Source organism: Macaca fascicularis, chromosome 16, assembly GCF_037993035.2.
Source record: "Macaca fascicularis isolate 582-1 chromosome 16, T2T-MFA8v1.1".
Classification (NCBI taxonomy): Eukaryota; Metazoa; Chordata; class Mammalia; order Primates; family Cercopithecidae; genus Macaca; species Macaca fascicularis.
Window position 1 is genome coordinate 7,740,500 of NC_088390.1, and position 27,967 is coordinate 7,768,466.

Consider the following 27,967-nt stretch of genomic DNA (forward strand, 5'->3'; position numbering starts at 1 on the left):
TGGGGTGGAAAATTCTACAAGCCAGAGCTGTGAGGGCAGAATTGGTGGAAACCATTTTGGAGGAATCCTGCGCTGTGTCAAATATGAAGGGTGGAGGGAAGAAAGCTTTTGCGTTTGCTCTCAGCTGGATCCTTTCTTCTCAACAGCTAAAATGTCATTTTTTAGGAAGGCTTTCCTTAATATCTCACGCTAACGTTTTCTCCCACATACTTTGTATCACACCATCTTGTTTAATCTTCACAATACTTATCACTCTGAAAATATTTGTTAATTGCTTTCAGTACATGGAAACGTAAGCTTTATGAGGATATAGAATTTTTCTACTATCTTATTTATTGTTGTATTCCTCAGTGCCTATATCAGTCCTGGGTAGCAAGTAAGAGCTCGATAATAAATACTTTTTGAATGAAGGAAGAGAGAAAGGTCTGGAGCCTGGAGAACGAGATGAAAAGAGGTACAAGACCTGCAGCGCCCTCTGCAGGCGGCGGGGGATGGTGCAGGTGCTTTAAGAATTACCGCGGGACTCGGTAGGGGGAGCGCAGGCGCTTCTCCCCAAGATAGAAGAGTTTAGACTACAACTCCCAGCAGCCACGAGAAGCCCTAGGGCTTGATGGGAACGGGAAACCTTATAACCTTTCACGTCCCGGCTCCGCGGGTTCCGTGGGTCGCCCGCGAAATCTGATCCGGGATGCAGCGGCCCAATCGGAAGGTGGGCCCAAATCCCGCGACAGCAAGAGGCTCGTAGCGACCTGCGGTGCTAAGGAACGCAGTGCTTTCAAAATTGGCGTCCGCTGTTCGCCTCTCCTCCCGGGAGTCTTCTACCTCCTCCCAGAAGAGGAAGGAAGCACAGGTGGGTTTCATTAGCTCTGCATCGGATCCCTGAGAACTTCGAAGCCATCCTGGCTGAGGCTAATGTCCGCTGTGCTTCCTCTGCAGTATGAAGACTTTGGAGACTCAACCGTTAGCTCCGGACTGCTGTCCCTCAGACCAGGATCCAGCTCCGGCCCATCCTTCTCCCCACGCTTCCCCGATGGATAAAAATGCGGACCCTGAACTGATGCCACCGCCTCTCGAAAGGGAGGATCCGCCCCGGTTGTCCCCAGATCCTGTGGCTGGCTCAGCTGTGTCCCAGGAGCTAGGGGAGGGGGACCCAGTTTCTCTCTCCACTCCCCTGGAAACAGAGTTTGGTGCTCCTAGTGAGTTGAGTCCTCAAATCGAGGAGCAAGAACTTTCTGAAAATACGAGACTTCCTGCAGAAGAAGCAAACGGGAGCCTTTCTGAAGAAGAAGCGAACAGGCCAGAGTTGGGGTCTGAAGAAGCCATGGAAGATGCCTCTGGGGAACCCGCTGCAGAGGACGAGGGAGACACGTAAGTGGTGATGGCAGTGGAGTGTGGAGTCTGGGGAGATGAAGTGTGAGATCGACCTGTCCTCTGGTCCTCAGAACCACTTCTCTAGGCCCCTGCCTCCGTTGCTTGGCGACCCAGGTTTGTTGTCCCCCATCTTCCTTTCAGTGCTTGGAACTACAGCTTCTCCCAGCTGCCTCGATTTCTCAGTGGTTCCTGGTCAGAGTTTAGCACCCAACCTGAGAACTTCTTGAAAGGCTGTAAGTGGTAAGGATAACAACGGGGCAGGGAGCTGACCACCCCCAAGATTTTCACCGTAGAACAGTCCGGTTATCTAGGAGAGGGATGCCCCAGAGCTGGGAGAAGGAGCACGTAGCCCTTTTAGACTGAACTTACATTTTATCTAGCAGTGTGTGTCTTCTCCTTCCCTCAAGGATTCAGGGGGGCTTACCTACCCCAGAGGTAGGCTCAGCCCTAGACCTACACTTGAAAAGCATAGGTCTGGCCAGCTTTGTAACTCTTTCCTGTTTCTAGGGCTCCTGATGGTTCCTGCATCTTGACCAATAGTGCTGATAACATCTTGCGAATTTATAACCTGCCCCCAGAGCTGTACCACGAGGGGGAGCAGGTGGAATATGCAGAAATGGTAAGGACTGGGGCTAACTCGGCCTCTTCCTCAGTGCTGCACATTTAAGTCCTTCATGGAGATGGAGAAAGTGTAGTCCAAGTGCTTCCTGTTCACAAACGGGACTGTTTTTCAAGATGTTTCCACGTCTAGCGTTTTCTGCCCTGAATTCTGAAGTTATTTAGAGAGACGTTTCCCCTTTCTTTAATTAGGAATCTGTGTTTTTCGCTAAAAAGTAGTGAATTTCTTGTGGCAGTATATATGTATTTATATTTATTATTTTTTTGAGACAGGGTCTTGCTCTGAAACCCAGGCTGGAGTGCCGTAGTGCGATCTCAGCTCACCGCAACCTCTGCCTTCTGGGTTCAAGCGATTCTCCTGCCTCAGTCCCCGGAGTAGCTGGTACTTCAGGTGCATGCCATCACACTCGACTCATTTTTGTATTTTTAGTAGAGATGGGGTTTCGCCATGTTGGGCAGGCTGATATCAAATTCCTGACCTCAGATGATCCGCCCACCTTGGCCTCCCAAAGTGTGGGGATTACAGGCGTGAGTCACCGTGCCCGGCCTATAGATATTTATTGATTGACTACTGATACATGTTAGTCACCGTGCTGGGATAAAGTGGTGGACAAGACAGATGAAAGGCTGGTTTGCTTTCTCTGTGGGAGATAGACAACAAATACGTAAACCAGCAGGCATCAGGACCAAGATGATAATAAATGCTCTGAAGGAAATACACAGAATGAAGAGAGACTAACTAGAGGAAAGCACATTGCATAAAATGGTCAGGAAGGAGCTCTCTGACAAGGAGGCATTTCAACTAAGACCTGAAGGAGGATAAGGGGTCAGTCAAGTGAACACTTCCGGAAAGAGCTTTCCAGAAACTGGCAATGATAGTATAAACACCCAGAACTGGGAAATAGCTTTGTGTATTAAAAGACCAGAAAGGCCTGGCACGGTGGCTCACACCTGTAATCCCAGCTACTTGGGAGGCCAAGGTGGGCAGATCACTTGAGGCCAGAAGTTCAAGACTAGCCTGGCCAATATGGTGAAACCCCATCTCTACTAAAAATACAAAAATTAGCTGCATGTAGTGGCACATGCCTGTAATCCCAGCTACTCGTGTGGCTGAGGCAGGAGAATCTCTTAAACTCGGGAGAGGTGGAGGCTGCAGTCAGACAAGACTGTACCACTGCACTTCAGCCTGGGCGACAGAGTGAGACTCCATCTCAAAAAACAACAAAACAGACCAGGCTCGGTGGGTCACACCTGTAATCCCGGCACTTTGGGAAGCTGAGGCAGGCAGATCACCTGAGGTCAGGAGTTCGAGACCAGGCTGGCCAACATGGCAAAAACCCGTCTCTACAAAAATACAAAAATTTGCTGGATGTGATGATGGGTGCCTGTAATCCCAGCTACTTGAGAGACTGAGGCAGGAGAATCACTTGAACCCGAGAGGTGGAGGTTGCAGTGAGCCGAGATCATGCCATTGCACTCCATCTCAAAACAAACAAACAAACAAACACAAAATAAAAAACCCAGAATGCTAGTATAGCCAGACTGAGGCAAGTGAGGGAGATAGCGGGGCGAGGACAGAGAAGAGCAGCCACGTTGTGTTGGGTCTTATGGGTAAGGCATTTGGAGTTTATTTGGGAAGTCATGAGAGAGGGTTTTTTTTTTTTTTTGAGATGAGTCTTCCTCTTGTTGCACAGGCTGGAATGCAGTGGCGCGATCTTGGCTCACTGCATCTTCTGCCTCCTGGGTTCAAGTGATTCCCCTGTCTCAGCCTCCTGAGTAGCAGAGATTATAGGCATGTGCCACCATGCCTGGCTAATTTTTTTTTTTTTTTTTTTTTGAGATGGCGTCTCACTCTGTTGCCTAGGCTGGAGTGCAGTGGCGCGATCTCAGCTTACCACAACCTCTGCCTCCCAGGTTCAAACAATTCTCTTGCCTCAGCCTCCCGAGTAGCTGGGATTACAGGCGTGTGCCACCACGCCTGGCTAATTTTTTTGTATTTTTTTAGTAGAGATGGGATTTCACTGTATTGGCCAGGCTGGTCTGAGCTCCTGACCTTGTGATCCGCCCACCTCGGCCTCCCAAAGTGCTGGGATTATAGGCATGAGCCACCACGCCTGGCCGAGAGTTTTAAAACAGAAGAGTGAATGGTTTATGGGTGGGCAAGAGTGAAATCCGGGGCCAGGCATGGTGACTCATGCCTGTAATCCCAACATTTTGGGAGGCTGAGGCGGGTGGATCACCTGAGGTCAGGAGTTCAAGACCAGCCTGGCCAACATGATGAAACCCCATCTCTACTAAAAATACAGAAAAATCAGCCGGGCGTGGTGGCAGGCGCCTGTAATCCCAGCTACTCTGGAGGCTGAGACAGGAGAATTACTTGGACCAAGGAGACGGAGGTTGCGGTGAGCCGGGATCGTGCCACTGCACTCCAGCCTGGGTAACAAGAGTGAAACTCCATCTCAAAAAAAAAAAAAAAAAAGAAAGAATGCTGATGGAGGAGGAGAAGGCCCCAGCAGAGCCTTGAGTGCCTGAATGCTCCAGCGCAGGGAGGTGGAGACTGATTCATGCTGCTGAGAGATAGAGTGAGGCGAATTTAGAGAATGACCCAAGAGACATTAGTGACCTTGACAAGAGCACTTTCAGGGAAGTGATGGAGGCAGAATCTGATCAGGATGGGTGGAAGAAAAGTATAGCCAATCTTTTTTTTTCTTTTGAGATGGAGTCTTGTGCTGTTGCCTGGGTGGGAGTACAATGGCATGATCTCAGCTCACTGAACCTCTGCCTCCCGGGTTCAAGCGATTCTCCTGCCTCAGCCTCCTGAGTAGCTGGGGTTACAAGTGCACACCACTAGGCTGGGCGCGGTGGCTCAAGCCTGTAATCCCAGCACTTTGGGAGGCCGAGACGGGTGGATCACGAGGTCAGGAGATCGAGACCATCCTGGCTAACACAGTGAAACCCCGTCTCTACTAAAAAATACAAAAAAACTAGCCAGGCGAGGTGGCGGGCGCCTGTAGTCCCAGCTACTCGGGAGGCTGAGGCAGGAGAATGGCCTGAACCCGGGAGGCGGAGCTTGCAGTGAGCTGAGATCTGGCCACTGCACTCCAGCCTGGGCGACAGAGTGAGACTCCGTCTCAAAAAAAAAAAAAAAAAAAAAAAAACAAGTGCACACCACTACGCCCAGGTAATGTTTTGTATTTTTAGTAGAGATGGGGTTTCACTCTTGGCCAGGCTTGTCTCGAACTCCTGACCTTGTGATCCACCTGCCTCGGCCTCCCAAAGTGCTGGAAGTACCGTGCCCGGCCTAGACAATTCTTTGGGAAAGTTTTGCTGTGAAAGGGAGCCAAGAAATGGATCGGTGATCGGAAGGGAAGCGATGCCAAAGAAGGGTTTATGGGGTGCTTCTCTGACATCAGGAACAGTCCTGTAGAGAGGGAGGGATTGATGCTATAGGAGAGAGGGGGGATAACAAAACCCCTGAGTGGCTGGGCGAAGACAGGAGCTAGAGCACGTTAAAGGACTTGACTTTGATAGGCACAGAATCCTTCCTTGCAATAGAAGGAAAGGTGGAGGAGCATTCAGAAGCTGCTGTTTGGCAGTTGGAAGATCTGAGTGGTTTTTGTTCTGAGACAGGGTCTCTCTCCATTTCCCAGACAGGAATGCAGTGGTGTGATCACAACTCACTTCAGCCTCAACTTCCTGGGCTTAAGCAATCCTCCTGCCTCAGCCTCCTGAGTAGCTGGGATCACAGGTGTGTGCCACCATACCCAGCTAGGTTTTAAATTTTATTTTTAGAGACGGAGTCTTGCCATGTTGCCCAGACTAGTCTCAAACTCCGGGCCTCAAACAATCCTCCCACCTCATCCTCCCAACGTGCTAAGGATACAGGCATGAGTGTGCCTGGCCCAGATTTGAGTGTTTCTGTCTCTTGGCTTCTGAATTCTCGGTGAAGCATAAAGAGAGATTTTCAGCCAAAGGAAGAGGGTCTGTGCAGAGAGAGAAAATATGAAATGATCTGTCCTAGAGAATAGAAAATCAGGGCCGGGCACAGTGGCTCATGCCTGTAGTCCCAGCACTTTGAAAGGCTAAAGCAGGAGGATCACCTCGGGTCAGGAGCTCAACAGCAGCCTGGGCAATACAGCAAGATCCTATCTCTACAAAACATTTAAAAAATGGTTGAGTATGATGGTGTGTGCCTGTACTCCCAGTTCCTTGGGAGGCTGAGGCAGAAGGATTGCTTGAACCCAGAAGTTCAAGGCTACAGTGCAGTGAGCTATGATTGTGCCCTATACCCCACCCTAGGTGATGGAGCGAGACCCTGTCTCAAAAAAAAAAACAACAAAAGAAAGAAAATTAGACCCACCAAGGTATGTGGCAGTTGTGCTGCTTTTCGCTCAGTGCCCACTAGAGGTCTGTTGCCATTAATTTGAAATGAGACCGGTTAGTGTGACTGTGCATCTTCCCTGGCAAGTTAAATGACTATAGTTTCTCTGTTTGTAAAATGGGGATAATTATAATAGCACCTGCCTCACAGGGTTGTGAGAATTAAAAGAATCAGTAATGAATTAAAGCACTTAGGGCCGGGCATGGTGGCTCACACCTGTAATCCCAGCACTTTGGGAGGCCGAGGCAGGTGGATAGCCTGAGGTCAGGAATTTGAGACCAACCTGGCCAACAAAGTGAAACCCTGTCTTTACTAAAAATACAAAAATTAGCCAGGCTTAGTGGCAGGCACCTGTAATCCCAGCTACTTGGGAGATTTGAGGCAGGAGAATTGCTCGAACGCAGGAGGCGGAGGTTGCAGTGAGCCGATGACACCACTGCACTCCAGTCTGTGCAACAGAGCAAGATCCAGTCTCAAAAAAATAATAATAAAATAAATAAAAAAGCACTTAAAACAGCACCTGGCATATAGTAAGTGTTCAGTAAACACTAGTAGTCCCTGGTATCAGTTGCATGCAAGCCAAGAATAGGATGGTCTGGTTGAGGTTTACCAGGAGAGAAAAACCCTTGTCTTTCTCGAGAGTGTCTTCAAGGGTGTGCATTCCATGGTGGACTAGAATCTTAAGTGGGTAAGGAACTGGACTGTAAATGTGTTTTTGATGAAGCTGAATAAATTGTCATGGTAGAAATAACAGAGCAGGGTCAGGCGTGGTGGCTCACGCCTGTAATCCCAAGACTTTGGGAGGCCGAGGCGGGTGGATCACCTTAAGGTCAAGCGTTTGAGACCAGTCTGGCCAACATGGTGAAACCCTGTCTCTACTAAAAAAAAAAATACAAAATTAGTCAGGCATGGTGGTGATTGCCTGTAGTCTCAGCTACTTGGGAGACTGAGGCAGGAGAATTGCTTGAACCCGGGAGGCGGAGGTTGCAGTGAGCCGAGATCTCACCACTGCACTCCAGCCTGGGCGACAGAGCGAGACTCCATCTCAGAAACAAAAACAAGAACCCCCACAAAAAAACAAGAATGATAACAGGACTGTTTGTGGGCAGTGAGATGGCGAACCAGGCGGTAGAGTCTTAGTGGTTGAGGGAGGGTGATAAAACAGGGGAAGCTAGCCTGATGACAAGAACTGCAGAGGAGCTGGGGTTTGACAGCAGGGGGCATAATGACACCCAGCCACCTCTTGTCCTTGAGGTGTGTACTGGGGACAGCTGGCCGTGAGCATTAAAGCCATCTCAGCTTGAGAGGGCTGGGGGATTGCCAGAGCCAGGCAAGTGCAGGGGCAAATGGATCATTCTGAGGAGAAGATGAGAAATATTGCAGAGTGTTATTATTTATTTATTTTATTAGAGATGGAGTCTTGCTCTGTTGCCCAGGCTGGATAGAGTGCAGTCGCAATCATAGCTCACTACAGCCTTGAACTCCTCCCGAGTAGCTGAGACTATAGGCCATGCCACCATGCTCAGCTAATTTTTGTACTTTCTGTAGAAATGGGGTCTCGCTGTGTTGTCCAGGCTGGTCTCAAACTCCTGGCTTCAAGCGATTCTCCTGCCTTGGCCTCTCAAAATGTTGGGATTACAGGCATGAGCCACTGTGCCCAGCTGGTTTTTAGATCCTTGAGTAGGAATTTCAGTGGGTTTGGGGCAGATTAGGGTGTGTGTGGAGCAGTATACAGGTCGTGGTGATGCCAGATGACCCAGAAGACCAGGACTTCTCTCTGTAGTGCTTGAGGTTAATAGGAGGATGGGGCAGGGGTGAGTCTTTTTGTTTTGTTTTTTGAGACAGGGTCTCACTCTTGCTCAGGCTGGAGTGCAGTGGGCAGTGGCGCGATCTCAGCTCACTACAACCTCCGCCTCCCAGTTTCAAGTGATTCTCATGCCTCACCCTCCCAAGTAGCTGGGGCTACAGGCGTGTGCCACCACGCCCAACTTAATTTTTGTATTTTGAGTAGAGACGGGATTTCTCCATGTTGCCCAGGCTGTTCTCAAACTCCTGTCCTCAAGTGATCCGCGGCAGGGCTGAGTCTTGTTGGCTCGTTAAGAAAGGTGCTCAGTTCCAAGGCTGGTCCTGAGTGCTTACCTGCCATGCAACTCTTTAAGGCTGGAGGCTGTAGACATTGGAGTTCTCTGTGCAAACTATAAGGTGATCTAAGCCCTAAACCCTGGTTCCTCAGGGCCGGGGGTGGTGGTGCAGCAGCCGGTGCAGCCATGTTAAAAGAGTTCAGGAGGTGAGAGGTTGTTTCAAGGCAGGGATAGTTAGAAGAGACTATGGAAATGTGGGGCAGGGCGGGGAGGGGGGTGCTGAGTATTGTGAAAACTTGTTTAAGAGAAATGGGAATGTTAAAAAAAGAAAAAAATCGTCATTACCTGCCACTGCAGAATTTAGCCCTCTGAATTTTTCTACATTTCTTTCTAAGCTCTGTCCAAGTACTGAAAGCTTTTATGGGTTGTAATCATATAGTACATGGTTTTATACATTCGTTTTTTCCTTTTAACAATCATATCCTAAATGTTTTTTGTGGTAGTCTTCACTGTTATGATGTTTAATGGTGTGTGATATTGCATTGAGTGCTTATGATAATTTTCTTACCTCTTCTCCTGTTTTGGACATTTGGGTTGTTTCCAGGATTATTATATTATAAATGATTCTTCAGTGAACAAATTATCTTCATGTATTTTGAGGGAGGTTCTTTTGTCAAGATAATTTTTTTTTTTTTTTTTTGAGACAGAGTCTTGCTCTGTCACCCAGGCTGGAGTGCAGTGGCATGATCTTGGCTCACTGAAACCTCCTCCTCCCGGGTTCAAGCGATTCTCCTTCCTCAGCCTCCTGAGTAGCTGGGATTACAGGCGTGTGCCACCATGCCTGGATAATTTTTGTATTTTTAGTAGAGACGGGGTTTTACCATTTTGGCCAGGCTGGTCTCTACTCCTGACCTCAAGTGATCCATCCACCTCTGCCTCCCAGAGTGTTGGGATTACAGGTGTGAGCCACCACACCTAGTCTTAAGATAAATTTTATGAATAAGAAATATCCGGCCGGGCGCGGTGGCTCAAGCCTGTAATCCCAGCACTTTGGGAGGCCGAGACGGGCGGATCACGAGGTCAGGAGATCGAGACCATCCTGGCTAACACGGTGAAACCCCGTCTCTACTAAAAAATACAAAAAACTAGCTGGGCGAGGTGGCGGGCGCCTGTAGTCCCAGCTACTCGGGAGGCTGAGGCAGGAGAATGGCGTGAACCCGGGAGGCGGAGCTTGCAGTGAGCCGAGATCGCACCACTGCACTCCAGCCTGAGTGACAGAGCCAGACTCCGTCTCAAAAAAAAAAAAAAAAAAAGAAATATCCTAGGACAATATCAGCTTTTTTTAATATATCTTGCAATACAGGTAGTCGATTTGTTTTCTTTTTTTTTTTTGAGACAGAGTCTTGCTCTGTGGCCCAGGCTGGAGTGCAGTGGTGTGACCTTGCCTCACTGCAACCTCTGTCTCCCAGTTCAAGCGATTCTCCTGCCTCAGCTTCCCAAGTAGCTGGGATTACAGGCGCGCACCACCACACCAGGCTAATTTTTGTATTTTTAGTAGAGATGGGGTTTCACCATGTTGGCCAGGCTGGTCTCAAACTCCCGACCTTAAGTGTTCCACCCACTTCCGCCTCCTAAAGTGCTGGGATTACAGACGTGAGCCACCGCTCTTGGCCAGTGAGTTTGTTTTCAAAAGATTTTTGTGGCTGGTGTGGTGGCTCATGCCTATAATCCCAGCACTTTGGGAGGCCAAGGTGGGAGGAATGCTTGAGCCCAGGAGTTTGAGACCAGCCTTGGTAACACAGCCAGATCCTGTCAAAAAAGTTGGGCCTGTGGTCGCAGCTACTTGGGAGGCTGAGGTGGGAGGATCGCTTGAGCCTGCGAGGGTAAGGCTGCCATGACCTTTGATCGCACCATTGTACTGGGTGACAGAGCAAGACTGTCTCAAAACAACCGACCAAAAACTTTTTGTGCCTTATTTATTTATTTATTTTTTCCTGCTAGTGTACCAGTTCTATCGCAACCTTACTCATTAGGTGTTTTCATTTTTAGTGTCTAGAAGTTTAGCATTTGAAATAGATAAAATTTCTTTCTTTTCTTTTTTTTTTTTTTTGAGGCGGAGTCTCTCTCTGTCGCCCAGACTGGAGTGCAGTGGCCTGATTGTATCACTGCAAGCTCCGCCTCCCGGGTTCACGCCATTCTCCTGCCTCAGCCTCCCAAGTAGCTGGGACTACAGGCGCCTGCCACCTCACCCGGCTAGTTTTTTGTATTTTTAGTTGAGACGGGGTTTCACCACATTAGCTAGGATGGTCTCCATCTCCTGACCTCGTGATCTGCCCGCCTAGGCCTCCCATAGTGCTGGGATTACAGGCGTGAGCCACCGCGCTCTGCCTGAAATAGATAAAATTTCTATAGGTCAGAAAATTGGGGAAGGGCGTATTTGGGTAATTCCGTATACTTGTGTGTACTGAGTCTTCTTCCCAATATAGTTTCTCGGTTTTTCTCCTTTATTTTCTACCTTTTCACAGAACTTTCTGTAAGTCTTATTTCCAACTCCCCAGCGTCTTTCCTGAGACTTGCCCTCCCCCATGGCTCTTGCGGGAAGCCCCTACTCCTCGTCTGGCCCTCTCCAGGAGACACTTTGCATCCTCTGCGCCCTACATCTCTCAGGGTGGGGCCGGGGAGCAGCTTCTTCATCCCAAATGCTGTAGCCACACAATTGCTCTTTCGTCTTGGTGAAACTTTTTCCTTTGAGGCTTATGCTGACTGTCTCTCCCGCTGTACAGCCTTCCTGTGCTCTCCAGTTCTCCCACCGTTTTGGTGACCTCAGGTATCCAAGCCAGAAGCCAGGGTCTCTGTCATCCTTTAATCTCCCTTTTCCTAATGCCTCACATCCAATTACTTCCCAAATCCCATCAAGTCCGCCTCATCTTCCTAATCCACCCACATCTGTCCATCCCACTGCCTCTACTTTAATTCAAGGTCTTATTATTTTGGGCCTATGTTGCTGAAACAGTCTCCTGCCTCCTTTTGCTCATTAAAACCATCTTTATTGACTGCCGATTCTACACCAGGTGCTGGGGAAGCAGTGGTGAGAGCAAGGCAGATGTGATTCTCTCCTTCTCTGATAGGTTTGACGGAAGGGGAGTGAGGAGCACCCAGGGCTATAGGAAAGCGGAGCAGGGACGCCTTGCTTAGCTGGAGGGGTTAGGGAAGCGTCCCAGAGGAAGATGCATCTAAGAGACCTGAAGGATGACTAGGATTCAGCCAGGAGGAGTCGTTGGGGGAGATGAAGGAAGAATATTCCAGACTTGGAGCCTAGGACATGTGAAAGCCAGTAGGTTGAAAGTGTGGCGAGTTGGCACTTTATGGGACCTGAGAGTCAAAATGGCGGGACTCAGATTTTTTTTTTTTTTTTTGAAATGGAGTGTCGGCCGGGCGCGGTGGCTCAAGCCTGTAATCCCAGCACTTTGGGAGGCCGAGACGGGCGGATCACGAGGTCAGGAGATCGAGACCATCCTGGCTGACACGGTGAAACCCCGTCTCTACTAAAAAATACAAAAAAACTAGCCGGGCGAGGTGGCGGGCGCCTGTAGTCCCAGCTACTCGGGAGGCTGAGGCAGGAGAATGGCGTGAACCCGGGAGGCGGAGCTTTCAGTGAGCCAAGATCACGCCACTGCACTCTAGCCTGGGCGGCAGAGCGAGACTCTGTCTCAAAAAAAAAAAAAAAAAAAAGAAAAGAAATGGAGTCTCGCTCTGTCGCCCAGGCTGGAGTGCATCGGTGCGATCTCAACTCACAGCAAGCTCCGCCTCCCGAGTTCACGCCATTCTCCTGCCTCAGCCTCCCAAGTAGCTGGGACTACAGGCGCCCGGCACCACGCCCGGCTAGTTTTTTGTATTTTTAGTAGACACGGGGTTTCACCACGTTAGCCAGGATGGTCTCGATCTCCTGACCTCGTGATCCGCCCGTCTCGGCCTCCCAAAGTGCTGGGATTACGGGCGTGAGCCACTGCGACTGGCCAGGACTCAGAGATTTTTAAGGGAATGAGCAGATAGAGATGAGCCTTGAGAGGTGGGTCGGGGGTAGCAGCGTGGTAATGGAAGGCTAGGAGGAGGAACTGGCAAGATCTGGTATTGGGTTGGACCAGGAGTGAAAAGGAAGTGAAGAGTGGTAGCAGTCAAGGCTGGTGCTCAGATTTCAGGATTGAGCACTGATGTGGAGTCCAGGAGGAACAGCAGGTTTGATGGTGGCGGATGCTAGGCACATTATGGACAAATTGAGTTTGAGCAACCTGTGGGATGATCAAGTGGCAGTTGGATATATGGGTTCAGAGTATAGAGGTGGATGCTGAAGTCCTGGCTGGTTGACATCAGCCTGAGGCCCCGCAGACAACTGACGAAGGACAGTGTTCAGACTATTTATCTCTCACAAATCAGTAAGAAAAAGAGGGCTGGACGCGGTGGCTCACACCTGTAATCCCAGCACTTTGGGAGGCCAAGGCAGGCCGTTCACCTGAGGTCAGGAGTTCAAGACCAGCCTGACCAACATGGCGAAACCCTGTCTCTACTAAAAATACAAAAATTAGCTGGGCATAGTGGCAGGCGCCTGTAATTCCAGCTACTCAGGAGGCTGAGGCAGGAAAATTGCTTGAACCTGGGAGGTGGAGGTTGCAGTGAGCCGAGATCGCGCCACGGCACTCAGCCTGGGAAATAGAGCGAGATTCTGCCTCCAAAAAAAAAAAAAAAAAAAAAAGAAAAAGACAACAACTGGCCAGGCACAGTGGCTCACACCTGTAATCCCCACTTTGGGAGGCCAAGGTAGGCAGATCACTTGAGGCTGGGAGTTTGAGACCAGCCTGGCCAACATGGTGAAACCCCATCTCTGCTAAAAAGGATAAAAATTAGCCAGGCTTGGTGGTTAATAACGCCTGTAGTCCCAGCTACTTGGGAGGCTGTTAGAGTTGCTTGAACCCAGGAGGCAGAGGTTGTAGTGAGCGGAGATTGTGCCACTGCCCTCCAGCTTGGGGAACACAGAAAGACTGTCTCAAAAAAAAAAAAAAAAAAAAAAAAAAGAGAAAAGAAAAGGAAAGAAAGAAAATGGGCAAAATTTATGAAAAGGTGTACCTAAATGGCCAGTAAACATAGAGGAAATAATCTAACCTCTCTTATAGTAATGATGGAAATACAAATTTATGCTGTAATGAAATGCCATTTTTTTTTTTTTTTTTTTTTTTGAGACGGAGTCTGGCTCTGTTGCCCAGGCTGGAGTGCAGTGGCTGGATCTCAGCTCACTGCAAGCCCCGCCTCCCGGGTTCACGCCATTCTCCTGCCTCAGCCTCCCGAGTAGCTGGGACTACAGGCGCCCGCCACCTCGCCCGGCTAATTTTTTTTGTATTTTAGTAGAGACGGGGTTTCACCGTGTTAGCCAGGATGGTCTCGATCTCCTGAACTCGTGATCCGCCCGTCTCGGCCTCCCAAAGTGCTGGGATTACAGGCTTGAGCCACCGCACCCGGCTTGAAATGCCATTTTACCACCTTCAAATTGAGAAAAATGTAACAGTCTGGTAATACCAAGAGGATAAAGAACAATAGATACTTTTTTTTTTTTTTTTTGGAGACATGATCTTGCTCGGTTGCCCAGGCTGGAGTGCAGTGGTGCGAACATGGTGCACTGCAGCCTCAAACTCCTGGGGTCAAGCAGTCCTCCTGCCTCACTCTCCCAAACAGATGGGACTACAAGTATGCCAACATGCCTGATGAATTGTTAAATTTTTTGTAGAATTAGGGTCTTGCTATATTGCCCAGGCTAGAATAGAGACTCTTATATGCTGCTGGTGGGAGAGGACGTTGGGATAAGTGCTTTGGGAAAGAAATTAACATTATAGTATCTTACAAAGTTGACAAAGTGCATAGCATAGAGACCAGTAATTTTACTCTTCAGCAGAAACTGTAGAGAAACCCTTCTACATGTGTACAGAATGTTAAAGCATACTAGCCAAAAAATGGAAAAACCATCAGTGACACTAAAGAGAAGAAGGGTAAATCAGTTTGACTATATTCATGAGTGGAGTACTATACAGCAGTGAAAATGCATGAATTACAGCAAACTGTGTTTCCATGGTTAAAGCTTCCTATCACAGAGGGATGTATATGATATGATACCATTCCTGTTAAGTCTAGGCCGGGCATGGTGGCTCATGCTTGTAATCCCAGTGCATTGAAAGGCTGAGGTGGTTCGATTGCTCGAGGCCAGGAGTTTTAGACCAGCCTGAGCAACACAGACCCCTGTCTCTACAAAAAAAAATTTAAAAAATCAGCCAGGCACGCTGGGCGTGGTGTCTCATGCCTGTAAGCCTAGCGCTTGGGAGACTGAGGCGGGGGGATCACGAGATCAGGAGTTCAAGACCAAGCTGGCGAAGACGGTGAAACCCTGTCTCTACTAAAAATACAAAAAAATTAGCTAGGCGTGATGGCAGGCGCCTGTAATCGTAGCTACTTGGGAGGCTGAGGCAGAAGTTGCAGTGAGCTAAGATTGCACCACTGCACTCCAGCCTGGGCGACAGAGCAAGACTCCGTCTCAAAAAAAAAAAAAAAAAAAAAAAAAAATTAAGTCTAAAGACCTGTAAGACAATGTTAGATACTGTTTTTTTTCCCATAGTATCTCTCCTAGGCTGGGCGCAGTGGCTCACACCTGTAATCCCAGCATCTTGGGAGGCTGAGTCAGGGAGATCACTTGAGGCCAGGAGTTTGAGACCAGCCTGGCCAACATGACAAAACCCCATCTCTAATAAAAATACAAAAAATTAGCCGAGCATGGAGGTGAACTCCTGCAATTCCAGCTACTCGGAAGGCTGAGGCACAAGAATTGCTTGAACCCCGGAGGCAGAGGTTGCAGTGAGCTGAAATTGTGCCACTGCACTCAGCCTGGGTGACAGAACGAAACTCTGCCTAATAAAGAAATAAATAAATATTCCTAAGGAAATGTGTGACAGTGATAAATTCAGGATAGCGTTTACCTCTGAGGGAGAATTTCTGTTAGGAAAGGGGTTTAAACATATTTTTTTCTTCAGCTGGATGGACGGGTCACAGGGTTGTTTTTTAATAAGGTACTTTGCATGTTTGACCTGTTTACTTTTTTTTTCTTTATTTTTGTAGGGAGGTTTTTTTTTGTTTCTGTTTTTGTATTTTTGAGATAGTGTCTCACTCTGTCACCCAGGCTAGAGTTCAGTGGCACGATTTCAGCTCACTGCAGTCTCTACCTCCTGGGCTCAAGCAATTCTCATGCCTCAGCCTCCCTAGTAGCTGGGACTACAGGTATGTGCTACCATTCCCAGCTAATTTTTTTTTTTCTTGTAGAGACAGTGTTTTACCATATTGCCCAGGCTGGTCTTGAACTCCTGGGCTCAAGCGATTTGGCTGCCCCAGCCTCCCTAAGTGCTAGGATTACAGGTGTGAGCCACTGCACCCGGCCAATGTCCCCTCCACTCCCCTCCCGTCCCCTCCCCTTCCCGGCAGTGTCTCTCTGTGTCACCTAGGCTGGAGTGCAGTGGTGCGATCTCAGCTCACTGCAACCTTTGCCTCCTGGGTTCAAGGGATTCTCCTGCCTCAGCCTCCAGAGTATCTGAGATTACAGGCGCCCGCCACCATGCCCGGCTAATTTTTGTACTAATATTTTTTTAAAGAATCAAATGGCACCTAGCATGTACTCAGTAAGTATTTGAATAATTGGTTGGTTCTTTGTCTCTGGGTTGGGGTATTATTATTTGTTTCTTCCTCTCTAAGTGTTTATAAAGAAAAAGTATGAGGCCGGGCATGGTGGTTCACACCTGTAATCCCAGCACTTTTGGAGGCCGAGGCGGGGGGATCACCTGAGGTCAGAAGTTTGAGACCAGCCTGGCCAATATGGTGAAACCCCGTCTCTACTAAAAAAAAAAATACAAAATTAGCCAGGCATGGTGGTGCCTGTTCTGTCTCAAAAAAAAAAAAAAAAAAAAAAAGGCTGGGCGCGGTGGCTCACGCCTGTAATCCCAGCACTTTGGGAGGCCGAGGCGGGAGGATCACGAGGTCAGGAGATCGAGACCATCCTGGCTAACACGGTGAAACTCCGTCTCTACTAAAAATACAAAAAATGAGCCGAGCTTGGTGGCGGGCGCCTGTAATGCCAGCTACTCGGGAGGTTGAGGCAGGAGAATGGTGTGAACCCGGGAGGCAGAGCTTGTGGTGAGCCGAGATCGCGCCACTGCACTGCAGCCTGGGGGACACAGCGAGACTCCGTCTCAAAAAAAAAAAAAAAAAGTATGAATCTATATGGCTTTTGGTAGCTAAATTTGACATTAAAGTCTGAGTTCACCTTGAACATTGAGACAGCACCTCTGCTCTGTATACGCACCCCATCTGCCACAACACTGCTAGAAGCATGCGCCTCAGACTCCTTTCCCTCCAGGTGACTCAGCCATTCCCACGTCTCTGTCTAGGTCCCTGTCCTTCGAATGGTGGAAGGTGATACCATCTATGATTACTGCTGGTATTCTCTGATGTCCTCAGCCCAGCCAGACACCTCCTAGTAAGTAATGTTTGCCTCCCCGCTCGCCGCCCCACCACCCAGTTTCAAGCGGGGCCTCTTGGGAGAGTCAAGGGCTGCCAGGGGTCTTCAGAGGAGGAAGGCTTGGCGTGCTTATCAGAGGGGCTGGTCAGTTGGCTTCCTCCCCTTCCTTTTTTTTTTTTTTTTTTTAGATTGAGTCTCGCTCTGTCACCCAAGCTGGAGGGCAGTGATGTAGTCTCAGCTCACTGCAACCTCCGCCTCCCAGTTTCAAGTGATTCTCCTGCGTAGGTGGGATTACAGGTGTGCACCACCACACCCAGCTCATTTTATATATATATTTTTTGAGACGGAGTCTTGCTCTGTCGCCCGGGCTGGAGTGTAGTGGCCGGATCTGAGCTCACTGCAAGCTCCGCCTCCCAGGTTTACACCATTCTCCTGCCTCAGTCTCCCTAGTAGCTGGGACTACAGGCGCCCATCACCTCGCCCGGCTAGTTTTTTTGTATTTTAGTAGAGACGGGGTTTCACCGTGTTAGCCAGGATGGTCTCGATCTCCTGACCTCGTGATTCACCCACCTCGGCCTCCCACCGTGCCCAGCCTAATTTTATATTTTTAATAGAGATGGGGTTTCACCATGTTGGCCAGGCTGGTCTCGAACTGACCTCAGGTAATCCACCTGCCTTGGCCTCCCAAAGTGCTTGGATAACAGGCGTGAGCCACGACACCCAGCCTGATTTTTGTATTTGTAGTAGATACAGGGTTTCACCATGTTGGCCAGGCTGCTCTCAAACTCCTGACCTCAAGTGATCCACCTGCCTTGGCCTCCCAAAGTGCTGGGATTACAGGTGTGAGCCACCGTGCCCGGCCATTCCTCCCCTTCCTTTGACAGCACCGGGGTTTCAGTGTCCATGTCTCTCTCAGCGTGGCCAGCAGCAGCCGGGAGAACCCGATTCATATCTGGGATGCATTCACTGGAGAGCTCCGGGCTTCCTTTCGCGCCTACAACCACCTGGTAGGGACCGCCACGCTCAGCCCCAGCACTCGTACTGGCCCGGCTCTCCTTCCTTGAAGGCAGCTAAGGCTTTGCAAGACCTGTTTTCAGCCCTTTCCTTCCCCCAGGATGAGCTGACGGCAGCCCATTCGCTCTGCTTCTCCCCGGATGGCTCCCAGCTCTTCTGTGGCTTCAACCGGACTGTACGTGTTTTCTCCACGGCCCGGCCCGGCCGAGACTGCGAGGTCCGAGCCACGTTTGGTAAGCATCTGTGCCTCCAAGGGAGGAGGAGAGGGAAGAGCACTGCCACCCGCACAGGGGCCTGTGTGAGCCGAGGGCCACCTGTGGGGTTTCACGCTGTCCTCTGTACGGCCTGGGAGCAGGTGCAGCCCAGTCGGCAGAGGAGCAAACAGACTCAGAGCAGGTAGGAAACCTTCCCAAGGTCAACCAGCTGGTCAAAGGACTGCTTCCTTCCTGAACCCATACCCTGTCAGCTGTGGAGCTTTTGGTCTCTGAAATCTTTCTAGAAAATTTTTGATAAAGCTGATTCCATTTTCCTGTAGGCCTTCAACTTGCATCTGTCCAAGGAAAAACTGAGATTTGAGAGGGATGAAGTGGGGCTTGGGCATTTAGGTCCTTTGGGAGGATAGATGTGGGGAGCATCAGAGGTCTTTGTCCTGCTTGTGACACAGCATGGGGGAGATGTTGAGTCCAGGTATGTTGGTGCTGGGATGGGAGACAGACCTCTGCTTAGCCTGGTTAGTGCCAGGAGCCATCGCCCCCTCCCCCACTTTGTTCCTTCCCTCTCTAGCAAAAAAGCAGGGCCAGAGCGGCATCATCTCCTGTATAGCCTTCAGCCCAGCCCAGCCCCTCTATGCCTGTGGCTCCTACGGCCGCTCCCTGGGTCTGTATGCCTGGGGTGATGGTTCCCCTCTTGCCTTGCTGGGAGGGCACCAAGGGGGCATCACCCACCTCTGCTTTCATCCCGATGGCAACCGCTTCTTCTCAGGAGCCCGCAAGGTAGGGGTCACACCTTGAGAGCCCAAAGCACCTGGGCAGCGGGGCAGGAGCGGGGATGTAGTCTGCAGTGTAGGGGAATGGGGATGGGGAAAAAAATCCCAAGCTGAAGGAGTGCCTGGAGACCCCGAGGGAGGCAAGACATCCAGGGCTTTGGGGGCGACTCCAGGTCCTGTTCCATGTCTCCAGGATGCTGAGCTCCTGTGCTGGGATCTCCGGCAGCCTGGTTACCCACTATGGTCCCTGGGTCGAGAGGTGACCACCAATCAGCGCATCTACTTCGATCTGGACCCGTGAGTGGCCGTGGCTCCTTCCTACACAGGGCCCTGACAAGCCTAGGAATGCCAGAGCCCAGCTGTAGGGTCCTAGCCCCTGGGTGTGAGTGGTTCCTGCCCCAGGGGTGAGGCCTCTGCCAGCAAATCTCTCCTCTCTCCCCCAGGACCGGGCAGTTTCTAGTGAGTGGCAGCACGAGCGGGGCCGTCTCTGTGTGGGACACGGGCGGGCCTGGCAATGATGGGAAGCCGGAGCCGGTGTTGAGTTTTCTGCCCCAGAAGGACTGCACCAATGGCGTGAGGTCCTCAGTTCCATTCCAGAGATGTTGGGGCTTGGGTTGGGGATGGAAGTGAATCCCAGAGGGAGCAAGTGTCCTCACTGAAGGCACTGATAGACCGTCCCCATCTCTCCCTCAGCCTGCACCCTAGCCTGCCTCTCCTGGCCACTGCCTCCGGTCAGCGTGTGTTTCCCGAGCCCACAGAGAGTGGGGACGAAGGAGAGGAGTTGGGCCTTCCCCTGCTCTCCACACGCCATGTCCACCTTGAATGTCGGCTTCAGCTCTGGTGGTGTGGGGGGGGCCCAGACTCCAGCATCCCTGATGATCACCAGGGCAAGAAAGGGCAGGGAGGAACGGAGGGAGGTGTGGGTGAGCTTATATAAAAAGGTTTTTATGATACTAGAGTCTTCGTGTCTGTTTGTGGGGGGGCATATGAGTGAGGTGGGGGTCGGGCAGGGGGACTGGCGGGTTCCCTGGTCCAGCAGCAGTGGGTATGGCATATTGTTCCTGAAACCAGGGGTTGAGAGGTGGGACTAGGCAGGAGCCAATGGGGTGGCTGAGCTTGATGTGAAGTCAAGTGGGTGGGGGTGGGGCTTCATGCCATTGACTGGTTGGTTGCTAGGCAACTTGGTAAACTGAAGGGGGAAACCTGTTTGAAATCTCACTCCCAAGGTGGGGGTGGCAGGGGTCAGGGTGAGCCGGGCTGAGCAGGAGCTGGGTCAGACTGTTGGGTGTGACCGTATGAGACTGTGCAGACAGTGACAGGGTGGCTGTCACCCACACTCCACACTGCCATTCTCCAGCAGCATGGGGACCATTACTCAGCTCTGAGGGGAGCAGGAGCACTCCCCTCCCCTCCCCGGGGCTCCCCAGGAGGCAGACAACCCAGTTGCCAGAGTCAAGGACACACCTAAAAGAGGAAAGGTGTTGAAAAATACAGTCGTCACCTTTGGTATTGCTGTTCCATGCGGGGCGCGGCGAGGGTCTTATTCATTCAGCAGCTGTCGCTGGGCTTGTTTCTCCATTTGTCTGCTCTGTCTTTGGGGGTGGGGGGATGAGTGTGTCATTTGAAGCAGTGACTCCTCCCTCCTCCCCCCAACACCTTCCCAAACACTGACAATGGGGGGACTTTGAAGAAATACCGCCAGCAGGGGATGTGATTTTGGACCTCACAATCAAAGGGAAGGGACGAAAGGCCTGTGGAGGCTTGAGAGGGAGAGGACTGTCACCCCTGCCCAGAGGTGCTGAAAGCCAGGGCTCTTACACCCGAAAAGGCAACTCCTCCCTTCCCCCAGGATAATTGGAAACAGCCCTTCCTGCGCAGGGCCGGTTTGGGGTTGTAGGTACGCCCCTTCTCCCAGCCCCACTTCTCCCCGCAGCCATCTAGGAAAGGCCCAAGTGTATCCCTTAAACTCTTATTTTTCACTACCCCCCAGGTAACAACAGCACATGGTCCATGGAGCGGTGACAAAGGAGACCCCAAGAGTGGGAGTTGCGCAGCCTGGGTTTGGTTTCTAGCTTTATCCCAGACTTCCTGTGTGACCTTGGGCAAGTCATGGGGGCCTCCCTAAGCCTCAGTTTCCTCATCTCTGCAATGGGATCGTTAGCTCTGCCCCTCCCACTTCACACAGGTAGTCGTGACGATCAGCTCCGCCGCAGTCTGTAAAGTGCCAAGCCTTCAAGGTTATTATTATTCTCTCCAGACCTGCCGGGAGCAGCGGTGTTGTTTTGGGATGGTGGAGAAGGCTGCGGGAGCGAAAGGGGTGGGTTCCTCGGGGTGGAGAGGGCGAGAGCCTTTCTGGATTCGAGAGAGGAAGATTCCAGCAGCTTGGGCGATCGGAGGGCAGAAGGGGCGCCGGGCAGAACTCAGCCGGAGCCAGAGGCTCGGAGACACAAAGGGGGCGTGAGAGTCCGCGCCGGGGGCTGAGGCGGGGCGGCGGGCGGGAGGTGCGCGAGGTGAGGGAGGTGTGGGGGGCGTGGGCCGCGGGATGCTGCCGCCCGCTCCGCCTCGAGCTCCAGCTCCGGTTTTTCCCTCCACCATCCTCTCCCCATCCCCGCCTCTCCTTTAACTCCCCCCTCCTGGGCTCGGGACTGGTTTCCTCCCTTAGCCCGCTGCCCTCAATCCCGGCGAGGCTGGGGCTCCGGCTCGGCGCCCCATTCCTCGCTCCCTGGTCCGGCGCCCCATGCCGCCCCCGCCCGGCCCCCGGCTCCCCCAGTCCCCCACTTAGGCGGGCTCACAGATCCCGGGGTGCTGGCGCGTGGGCCGGGGGCGCGTAGGGCGCCTGCAGACGGCCCCTGGAAGGGCTCTGGTGGGGCTGAGCGCTCTGCCGCGGGGGCGCGGGCACAGCAGGAAGCAGGTCCGCGTGGGCGCTGGGGGCATCAGCTACTGGGGTGGTCCGGGCTGAAGAGCCAGGCAGCCAAGGCAGCCACCCCGGGGGGTGAGCGACTTTGGGGTAGTTGGTGCCCCGCCCCCCAGGCCTTGGCGGGGTCATGGGGCCCCCCCATTTTGGGCCGGGGGGCGTGCGAGTCGGGGCCCTACTGCTGCTGGGGGTTTTGGGGCTGGTGTCTGGGCTCAGCCTGGAGCCTGTCTACTGGAACTCGGCGAATAAGAGGTGAGCGGCCTGCGGCTGGGGAGACCCCAGATCCTAGGGCAGTGGGTAGGGAAGTTTTGGGGACTTGGGGGCTGGCTTCTGTGGGCAGGGAGGAGGCGGGAGGGAAGGTGCTGGTGCTCTGATGTGTGACGGGTTACTAGACAGGTGATCTTGGGAGCCAGACTCCGGGTCCCACGCAGAGCTGGATGCGGGTGGTGCTATGGATGTCAGGAGTTTGGAGACCCCAAAGGGGCAAGGAGAAGAAAGTTCATGGGTAGCCGGGAGGGCAGTGAGGTGGGTATTTGGATCTGTGGGAGGCCTGCGTCGGGGGCTGGGCTTGGAGGGAGCCTGGTTACTGTCAGCTCTCAGGAGAGAGCTGCAGATTAGGTGCTGCAAGTGGCTGAAGGGAAGGCAGGGCAGGGTGCCTCCCTCCCCCAGAGGGACTGGGCATCCGAGATGGGAGGCAAGGGGGTTCCATTTGGGGGCTCTGGGGACAACTTCCCCAAGGCTCCTTGACTCACTTCACAGTCTGTCTCCCAACTCTTCCCCACAGCCAGAGGGTCGGTGAACTGTTGGCTGAACGATTTCCCAGCCAGAACATATTCCTGCCTTCCTGGCTTGCGGGTCTCTTTCTGGAAGCAGCCTCGAGTCCCCGAACCCTCCTTCCTTCCCTTTTGCATCTGGAGTCCTGAGGACTCCATTGCCTCCTCCCCCCATCTTTGCTGCAAACTCTTCTGTCAGACCCTCCGTTCCGTGGCATGCCTGCTTTGCTCTGAAAAGAGGCCAGGGGTCAGATGAAACTTCAAGCCACGCTGGGTAGGACAGAACCTTCGGGAGGTCAGCTGGGTCCCTTGCCTGCATGCAGATCCCACTTCCCGCTCGTAAAAGAGTTGTGTTTTGAAAAATTCCTACTTCCCTGGGGAGACTGTGTGAGGCTATGGGAAGCAGGTGGGCTTTGGAGCTTATCAAATCCTTGTTCTTAATCCTAGCTCTGCCGCTTTCAGCTGTGTGGCCTTGGGCATGTCACTTAACCTTTCTGAGTTTGTATCCTCAATCCTTACAGCTATTATGAGTATTAGCGGTCAGGTGTTTGAATGTATTCTGTGCTCATTAAAGGAGAGCTAGGATTATTGTTCCTCTCTTTACTTCCCAGCCTCCCTCACACTTCTCTGCCCTGCCATCCCTCCCTCTCTTTTTCCCGGATCTCTTTGGGTATAATCTCAATGTCTTTTCTGTACTCAGTCACCTACCCGCCAACTCCCAGCTGCAATGTGAGTATCAGGTGTGTAGCTTGAGAACCTAAGCTTGTTTTCACAGGGTAGAGAAAAGGGAGTTAGGGTGTCCTGGGGGCTCTTTTGGATGTGGGGTGGGAGTGGGACACTTGGGAGTCTGGGAAGATATCAAGTAGCAGCCCCCTGGGACCCAGTCCTGAGACCCTGTCTCACCTATTAATGTCCAGGAAGGGGCTGCAGGGGTTGGCAAGTTGTGGCTGTGCTGGGACAGTGGATGCCTGGGTGCACTGGCCAAGGAGATGGTGAAGTGTGTTGGTTGTGGTTAGAAAAGTCAACTCCTTTCCTTTCCAAAGCAATAAGCAGTTGCCCCAGAAGTCTAAGACCCAGTGTGGGATTCTGAGCGGGAGAATGACTCAGGCAGCAGCTCCCTAGACCCTGGTTCCTTTCAGCCCCATTGATGGTCATGACCAAACCAGGCATTAGCCTTCTGTCCTATTAGCTGGCTAACTTAGGACACTGTTCTGGACCACCCTCCACACAGGCCCTCCCTGACCCGCCCCCTTTGCCCCGAAATTCAGTGGTGGCCTGGAGGAGGGGAGGCTCTGCCCCCATGGTTGGCTGCCATGGAATAGTGAAATCACCTGGGAGGGGTGGGCTGTGTGGTTCCAGAGAGGCCAGCTCCTTGGTAACTGGCATCCTGTTGCCATGGCAACGGGGCTGGTGATGGAGCAGGAGATGGCAGTGTGCATGTGGTGAGGGCGGGCTGAAGAGTGCATTTGGGCACACCAAGGGGCAGGAGACCTCTGAGCCTGGCTTCCTGCTGCTTCCAATGTGAACGCACAGAGTTCTTGGTGCCTGCTCTATAAGAACTGACTTTCCACTCAGACAAAGGCGGGCAGGCGTGAGCTGAGAATTGCTGTCCTGGAAGGTTGTGGGGTGAGGGAAGGAAAGCTCTGGGGGCCAGACCTCTGACATCTCTTCCTTGTCCACCTTACCCTCCTCCCCATAGGTTCCAGGCAGAGGGTGGTTATGTGCTGTACCCTCAGATCGGGGACCGGCTAGACCTGCTCTGCCCCCGGGCCCGGCCTCCTGGCCCTCACTCCTCTCCTAATTATGAGTTCTACAAGCTGTACCTGGTAGGGGGTGCCCAGGGCCGGCGCTGTGAGGCACCCCCTGCCCCAAACCTCCTTCTTACTTGTGATCGCCCAGACCTGGATCTCCGCTTCACCATCAAGTTCCAGGAGTATAGCCCTAACCTCTGGGGCCACGAGTTCCGCTCGCACCACGATTACTACATCATTGGTACTGCTGGGCAGAGGGCACGACTGAGTGAGGGGCTGCTCCTGATACTGAGCAGAGAGGGAGGGGGACCCCTGCAGCCAAGAGGGAGATCCCAGTGCCCTCAGGCGGTGTTCACACCAGGGCGTGGGGCCAGAATTGGGGCTAGACTCTGGAGTGCCAACCTCTTCCTCTGATTTTTCTCTCCCAGCCACATCGGATGGGACCCGGGAGGGCCTGGAGAGCCTGCAGGGAGGTGTGTGCCTAACCAGAGGCATGAAGGTGCTTCTCCGAGTGGGACAAAGTGAGTGGGGCTGGGGGACACCTCCTGGGCGCGAAGGGATGTTGGGGCAGTACGATCATGGTCAGGGGCAGTTGTCTCAGCTCCTCTCTTGGGCCTTCCTCATCTCCAGGTCCCCGAGGAGGGGCTGCCCCCCGAAAACCTGTGTCTGAAATGCCCATGGAAAGAGACCGAGGGGCAGCCCACAGCCTGGAGCCTGGGAAGGAGAACATGCCAGGTAGGAACCAGGGGCTAGCTCCCCGCCTTCCCCAGCTTCCTCTGCTCTCAGACCCCAGCTGCCCTGCCGTCACCCTCCCTCCCTCTTCAGTTTTGGGGGCGGTGATACAGGAAAGAGGAGAAGAGAGGATGGGAGGGTGGGAGGGGAATGGAAGCCAAATGAGGAAAAGACTCAATTAGAACTAATTAGCCAAGTCAGTGCTTCAATCAGTGCTGTCAGAGAAGTGGGGAGGACTCCGTGGCAGGAAGCTGAAGGGCTGGACACCTGGATTCTGAGTGGGGTTTGGCGGGGGAGGGGAGGTAGGGTCCCCAAGGGGCCTGGGCCCTATAAGGGAAGCCCATGGGGACCCCCAGGGTTGGGTGTCCAGATGCCCAGGTGGCTCCTTCAGTCCCTCCCCCTCTTTCCTCCTTCACCCCTTCCCTGCCAGGTGACCCCACCAGCAATGCAACCTCCCGGGGTGCTGAAGGCCCTCTGCCCCCTCCCAGCATGCCCGCAGTGGCTGGGGCAGCAGGGGGGCTGGCGCTGCTCTTGCTGGGCGTGGCAGGTGCTGGGGGTGCCATGTGTTGGCGGAGACGGCGGGCCAAGCCTTCGGAGAGTCGCCACCCTGGTCCTGGCTCCTTCGGGAGGGGAGGGTCTCTGGGCCTGGGGGGTGGAGGTGGGATGGGACCTCGGGAGGCTGAGCCCGGGGAGCTAGGGATAGCTCTGCGGGGCGGCGGGGCTGCAGATCCCCCCTTCTGTCCCCACTATGAGAAGGTGAGTGGTGACTATGGGCATCCTGTGTATATCGTGCAGGATGGGCCCCCCCAGAGCCCTCCAAACATCTACTACAAGGTATGAGGGCTCCTGTCACGTGACTCTTCTGAATCCAGCCCTTCTTGGGGTGCTCCTCCAGTTTAATTCCTGGTTTGAGGGACACCTCTAACATCTCCTCGGCCCCCTGTGCTCCCCCAGCCCCTTCACTCCTCCCGGCTGCTGTTCTCGTCTCCACTTTTAGGATTCCTTAGGATTCCCACTGCCCCACCTCCTGCCCTCCCGTTTGGCCGTGGGTGTCCCCCTCTGTCTCAGTGTCCCTGGATCCTATTTCCTTAGGGAGGGGCACTGGCTCAGCCTCCTCTCTGACCATGACCCAGGCATCCTTGTCCCCCTCACCCACCCAGAGCTAGGGGCGGGAACAGCCCACCTTTCGGTTGGCACCGCCTTCTTTCTGCCTCTCACTGGTTTTCTCTTCTCTCTATCTCTTATTTTTTCCCTCCCTTCTCGAGGTCTGTTCTTCTTCCCTAGCATCCTCCCCCACCACATCTCCTTTCACCCTCTTGGCTTCTTATCCTGTGCCTCTCCCATCTCCTGGGTGGGGGCATCAAAGCGTTTCTCCCCTTAGCTTTCAGCTCCCCTTCTGACCTCTCAAACCAACCACTCCCCTCAGTCTGCCAAAAATGGGGGCCTTATGGGGAAGGCTCTGGCACTCCACCCCAGCTCAGGCCATGGGCAGCAGGGCTTCCTTCTCTGTCCTGGCCCAGGCCTCTACATACTTACTCCAGCCATTTGGGGCGGTTGGGTCATGACAGCTACTATGAGAAGAAGTGTTCCGTTTTGTCCAGTGGCCAATAGCAAGATATGAACCGGTCAGGACATATATGGACTTGGTCTGATGCTGAGTGGGCCACTTGGGACCGGAAGTGACTTGCTCCAGACAAGAGGTGACCAGGCCCGGACAGAAATGGCCTGGGAAGTAGCAGAAGCAGTGCAGCAGGAACTGGAAGTGCCTTCATCCAGGACAGGAAGTAGCACTTCTGAAACAGGAAGTGGTCTGGCTGGAACTCCAAGTGGCTTAGTCTGGGGGATCGGGGGGTGGGAGGTGGATGGTTCTTACTCTGTGGAGAAGAAGGGCGGGAAGAACTTCCTTTCGGGAGGAAGCTGGAACTTACTGACTGTAAGAGGATAGAGGTGGACCGAGAAGGACTTTTCCCAGTCTTCAGTGGCACTTCCCAAGATCTCCCTTCCCTTGTGCTCTGTGCTGATTTTAGGACAGCTAAGATGACTGCCATGCGCTGTGGCAGGCCCAATTTGTCTTGTTCTTTCCTTTCCATATCCCAGTATAATCTCTGTTCATCAACAGTACTACCCCAAGAATCCATGTGTTCTCCCGAGTAACCCAGATGGCTGTCTTGTTCATTCCATCCTCCATTTCCGACTCCTTTCAGACTCAACATAGTTCCCTTCTTAGTGACCAAAATGGTGGCCTACTGGCTGGTCTAGCTGACGGTGGTGGTATTTAGCAAAGGCCACTGTTCCCATAGTGACCAGCTGATACCACTTCCTGCCCTCTAGTGTGCAATTGGGTGTTGCCTCAGTTTCCTCCCAGCTCAGTTTTATTAGATCAAAGCTGCTGTTGGGCACCAGGTCGGCCACCTCAATCACCAGCCAAGATGGTTGCTTTGTCCACCAGAGGTCAATCACCTCTCTGGTGCTGTAGTTCCCAGCTCCTTCCTGATTTTTCTAATCGCTCCTTCTGGGAAACAGGAAGTTGATATTGCCATGGTGGCGGGGTATGCCGTCACCTCAATAGTTTTACTGTAAAAGGGAAATTTGAACAACAAAAACCAAAAAAATAAAAATAAAAAACTTCAAAAGTTAACAAGAAGGCTGGAGAATGACTAGACTTGATTTGGGACAAAGGCTTGGTTAGAATGGCTTTCTAGCTAAGGGTTGGATTGCATGAAACCAACCAAGGGGGGTGGGTAGAGATAGGGCTAATTTGGAGTGGTGAGGTCGGCAGTGCTTGGGGAGGCGAAAATGGGCTGG

At 52.4% G+C, this 27,967-nt stretch overlaps 2 protein-coding genes across 13 annotated transcripts; both read left to right on the forward strand.

The window, feature by feature from the left end:
- Positions 1–741: 741 nt before the first annotated feature.
- On the forward strand, positions 742–19,945 carry WRAP53 (WD repeat containing antisense to TP53). 6 transcript variants are annotated; one of them, XM_074018498.1, is made up of 12 exons: positions 742–850; positions 937–1,368; positions 1,513–1,611; positions 1,879–1,990; positions 15,665–15,762; positions 16,923–17,011; positions 17,910–18,000; positions 18,108–18,240; positions 18,791–18,999; positions 19,186–19,289; positions 19,436–19,570; positions 19,686–19,945. In XM_074018498.1, exons 6-12 carry the CDS (start codon positions 16,938–16,940, stop codon positions 19,927–19,929), a joined length of 990 nt encoding a protein of 329 aa, XP_073874599.1. In that variant the 5' UTR covers positions 742–850; positions 937–1,368; positions 1,513–1,611; positions 1,879–1,990; positions 15,665–15,762; positions 16,923–16,937; the 3' UTR covers positions 19,930–19,945. The 6 variants fall into 6 exon arrangements, 5 of the variants coding, with proteins under 5 accessions (XP_073874599.1, XP_005582845.3, XP_065388752.1 ...); XR_012425225.1 differs by lacking the exon at positions 15,665–15,762 and having other exon boundaries at positions 17,878–18,000; XM_005582788.4 differs by lacking the exon at positions 15,665–15,762.
- Positions 19,946–21,203: 1,258 nt separating this feature from the next.
- On the forward strand, positions 21,204–27,800 carry EFNB3 (ephrin B3). Of its 7 annotated transcripts, none has more exons than XM_074018501.1 (6): positions 21,667–22,158; positions 22,691–23,419; positions 24,379–24,671; positions 24,859–24,951; positions 25,023–25,165; positions 25,593–27,800. In XM_074018501.1, exons 2-6 carry the CDS (start codon positions 23,232–23,234, stop codon positions 25,857–25,859), a joined length of 984 nt encoding a protein of 327 aa, XP_073874602.1. In that variant the 5' UTR covers positions 21,667–22,158; positions 22,691–23,231; the 3' UTR covers positions 25,860–27,800. The 7 variants fall into 7 exon arrangements, with proteins under 7 accessions (XP_073874605.1, XP_073874604.1, XP_065388753.1 ...); XM_045375425.3 differs by having other exon boundaries at positions 25,061–25,165; XM_074018504.1 differs by lacking the exons at positions 21,667–22,158; positions 22,691–23,419 and adding an exon at positions 21,204–21,229 and having other exon boundaries at positions 25,061–25,165.
- The last annotated feature ends 167 nt before the right edge of the window (positions 27,801–27,967 follow it).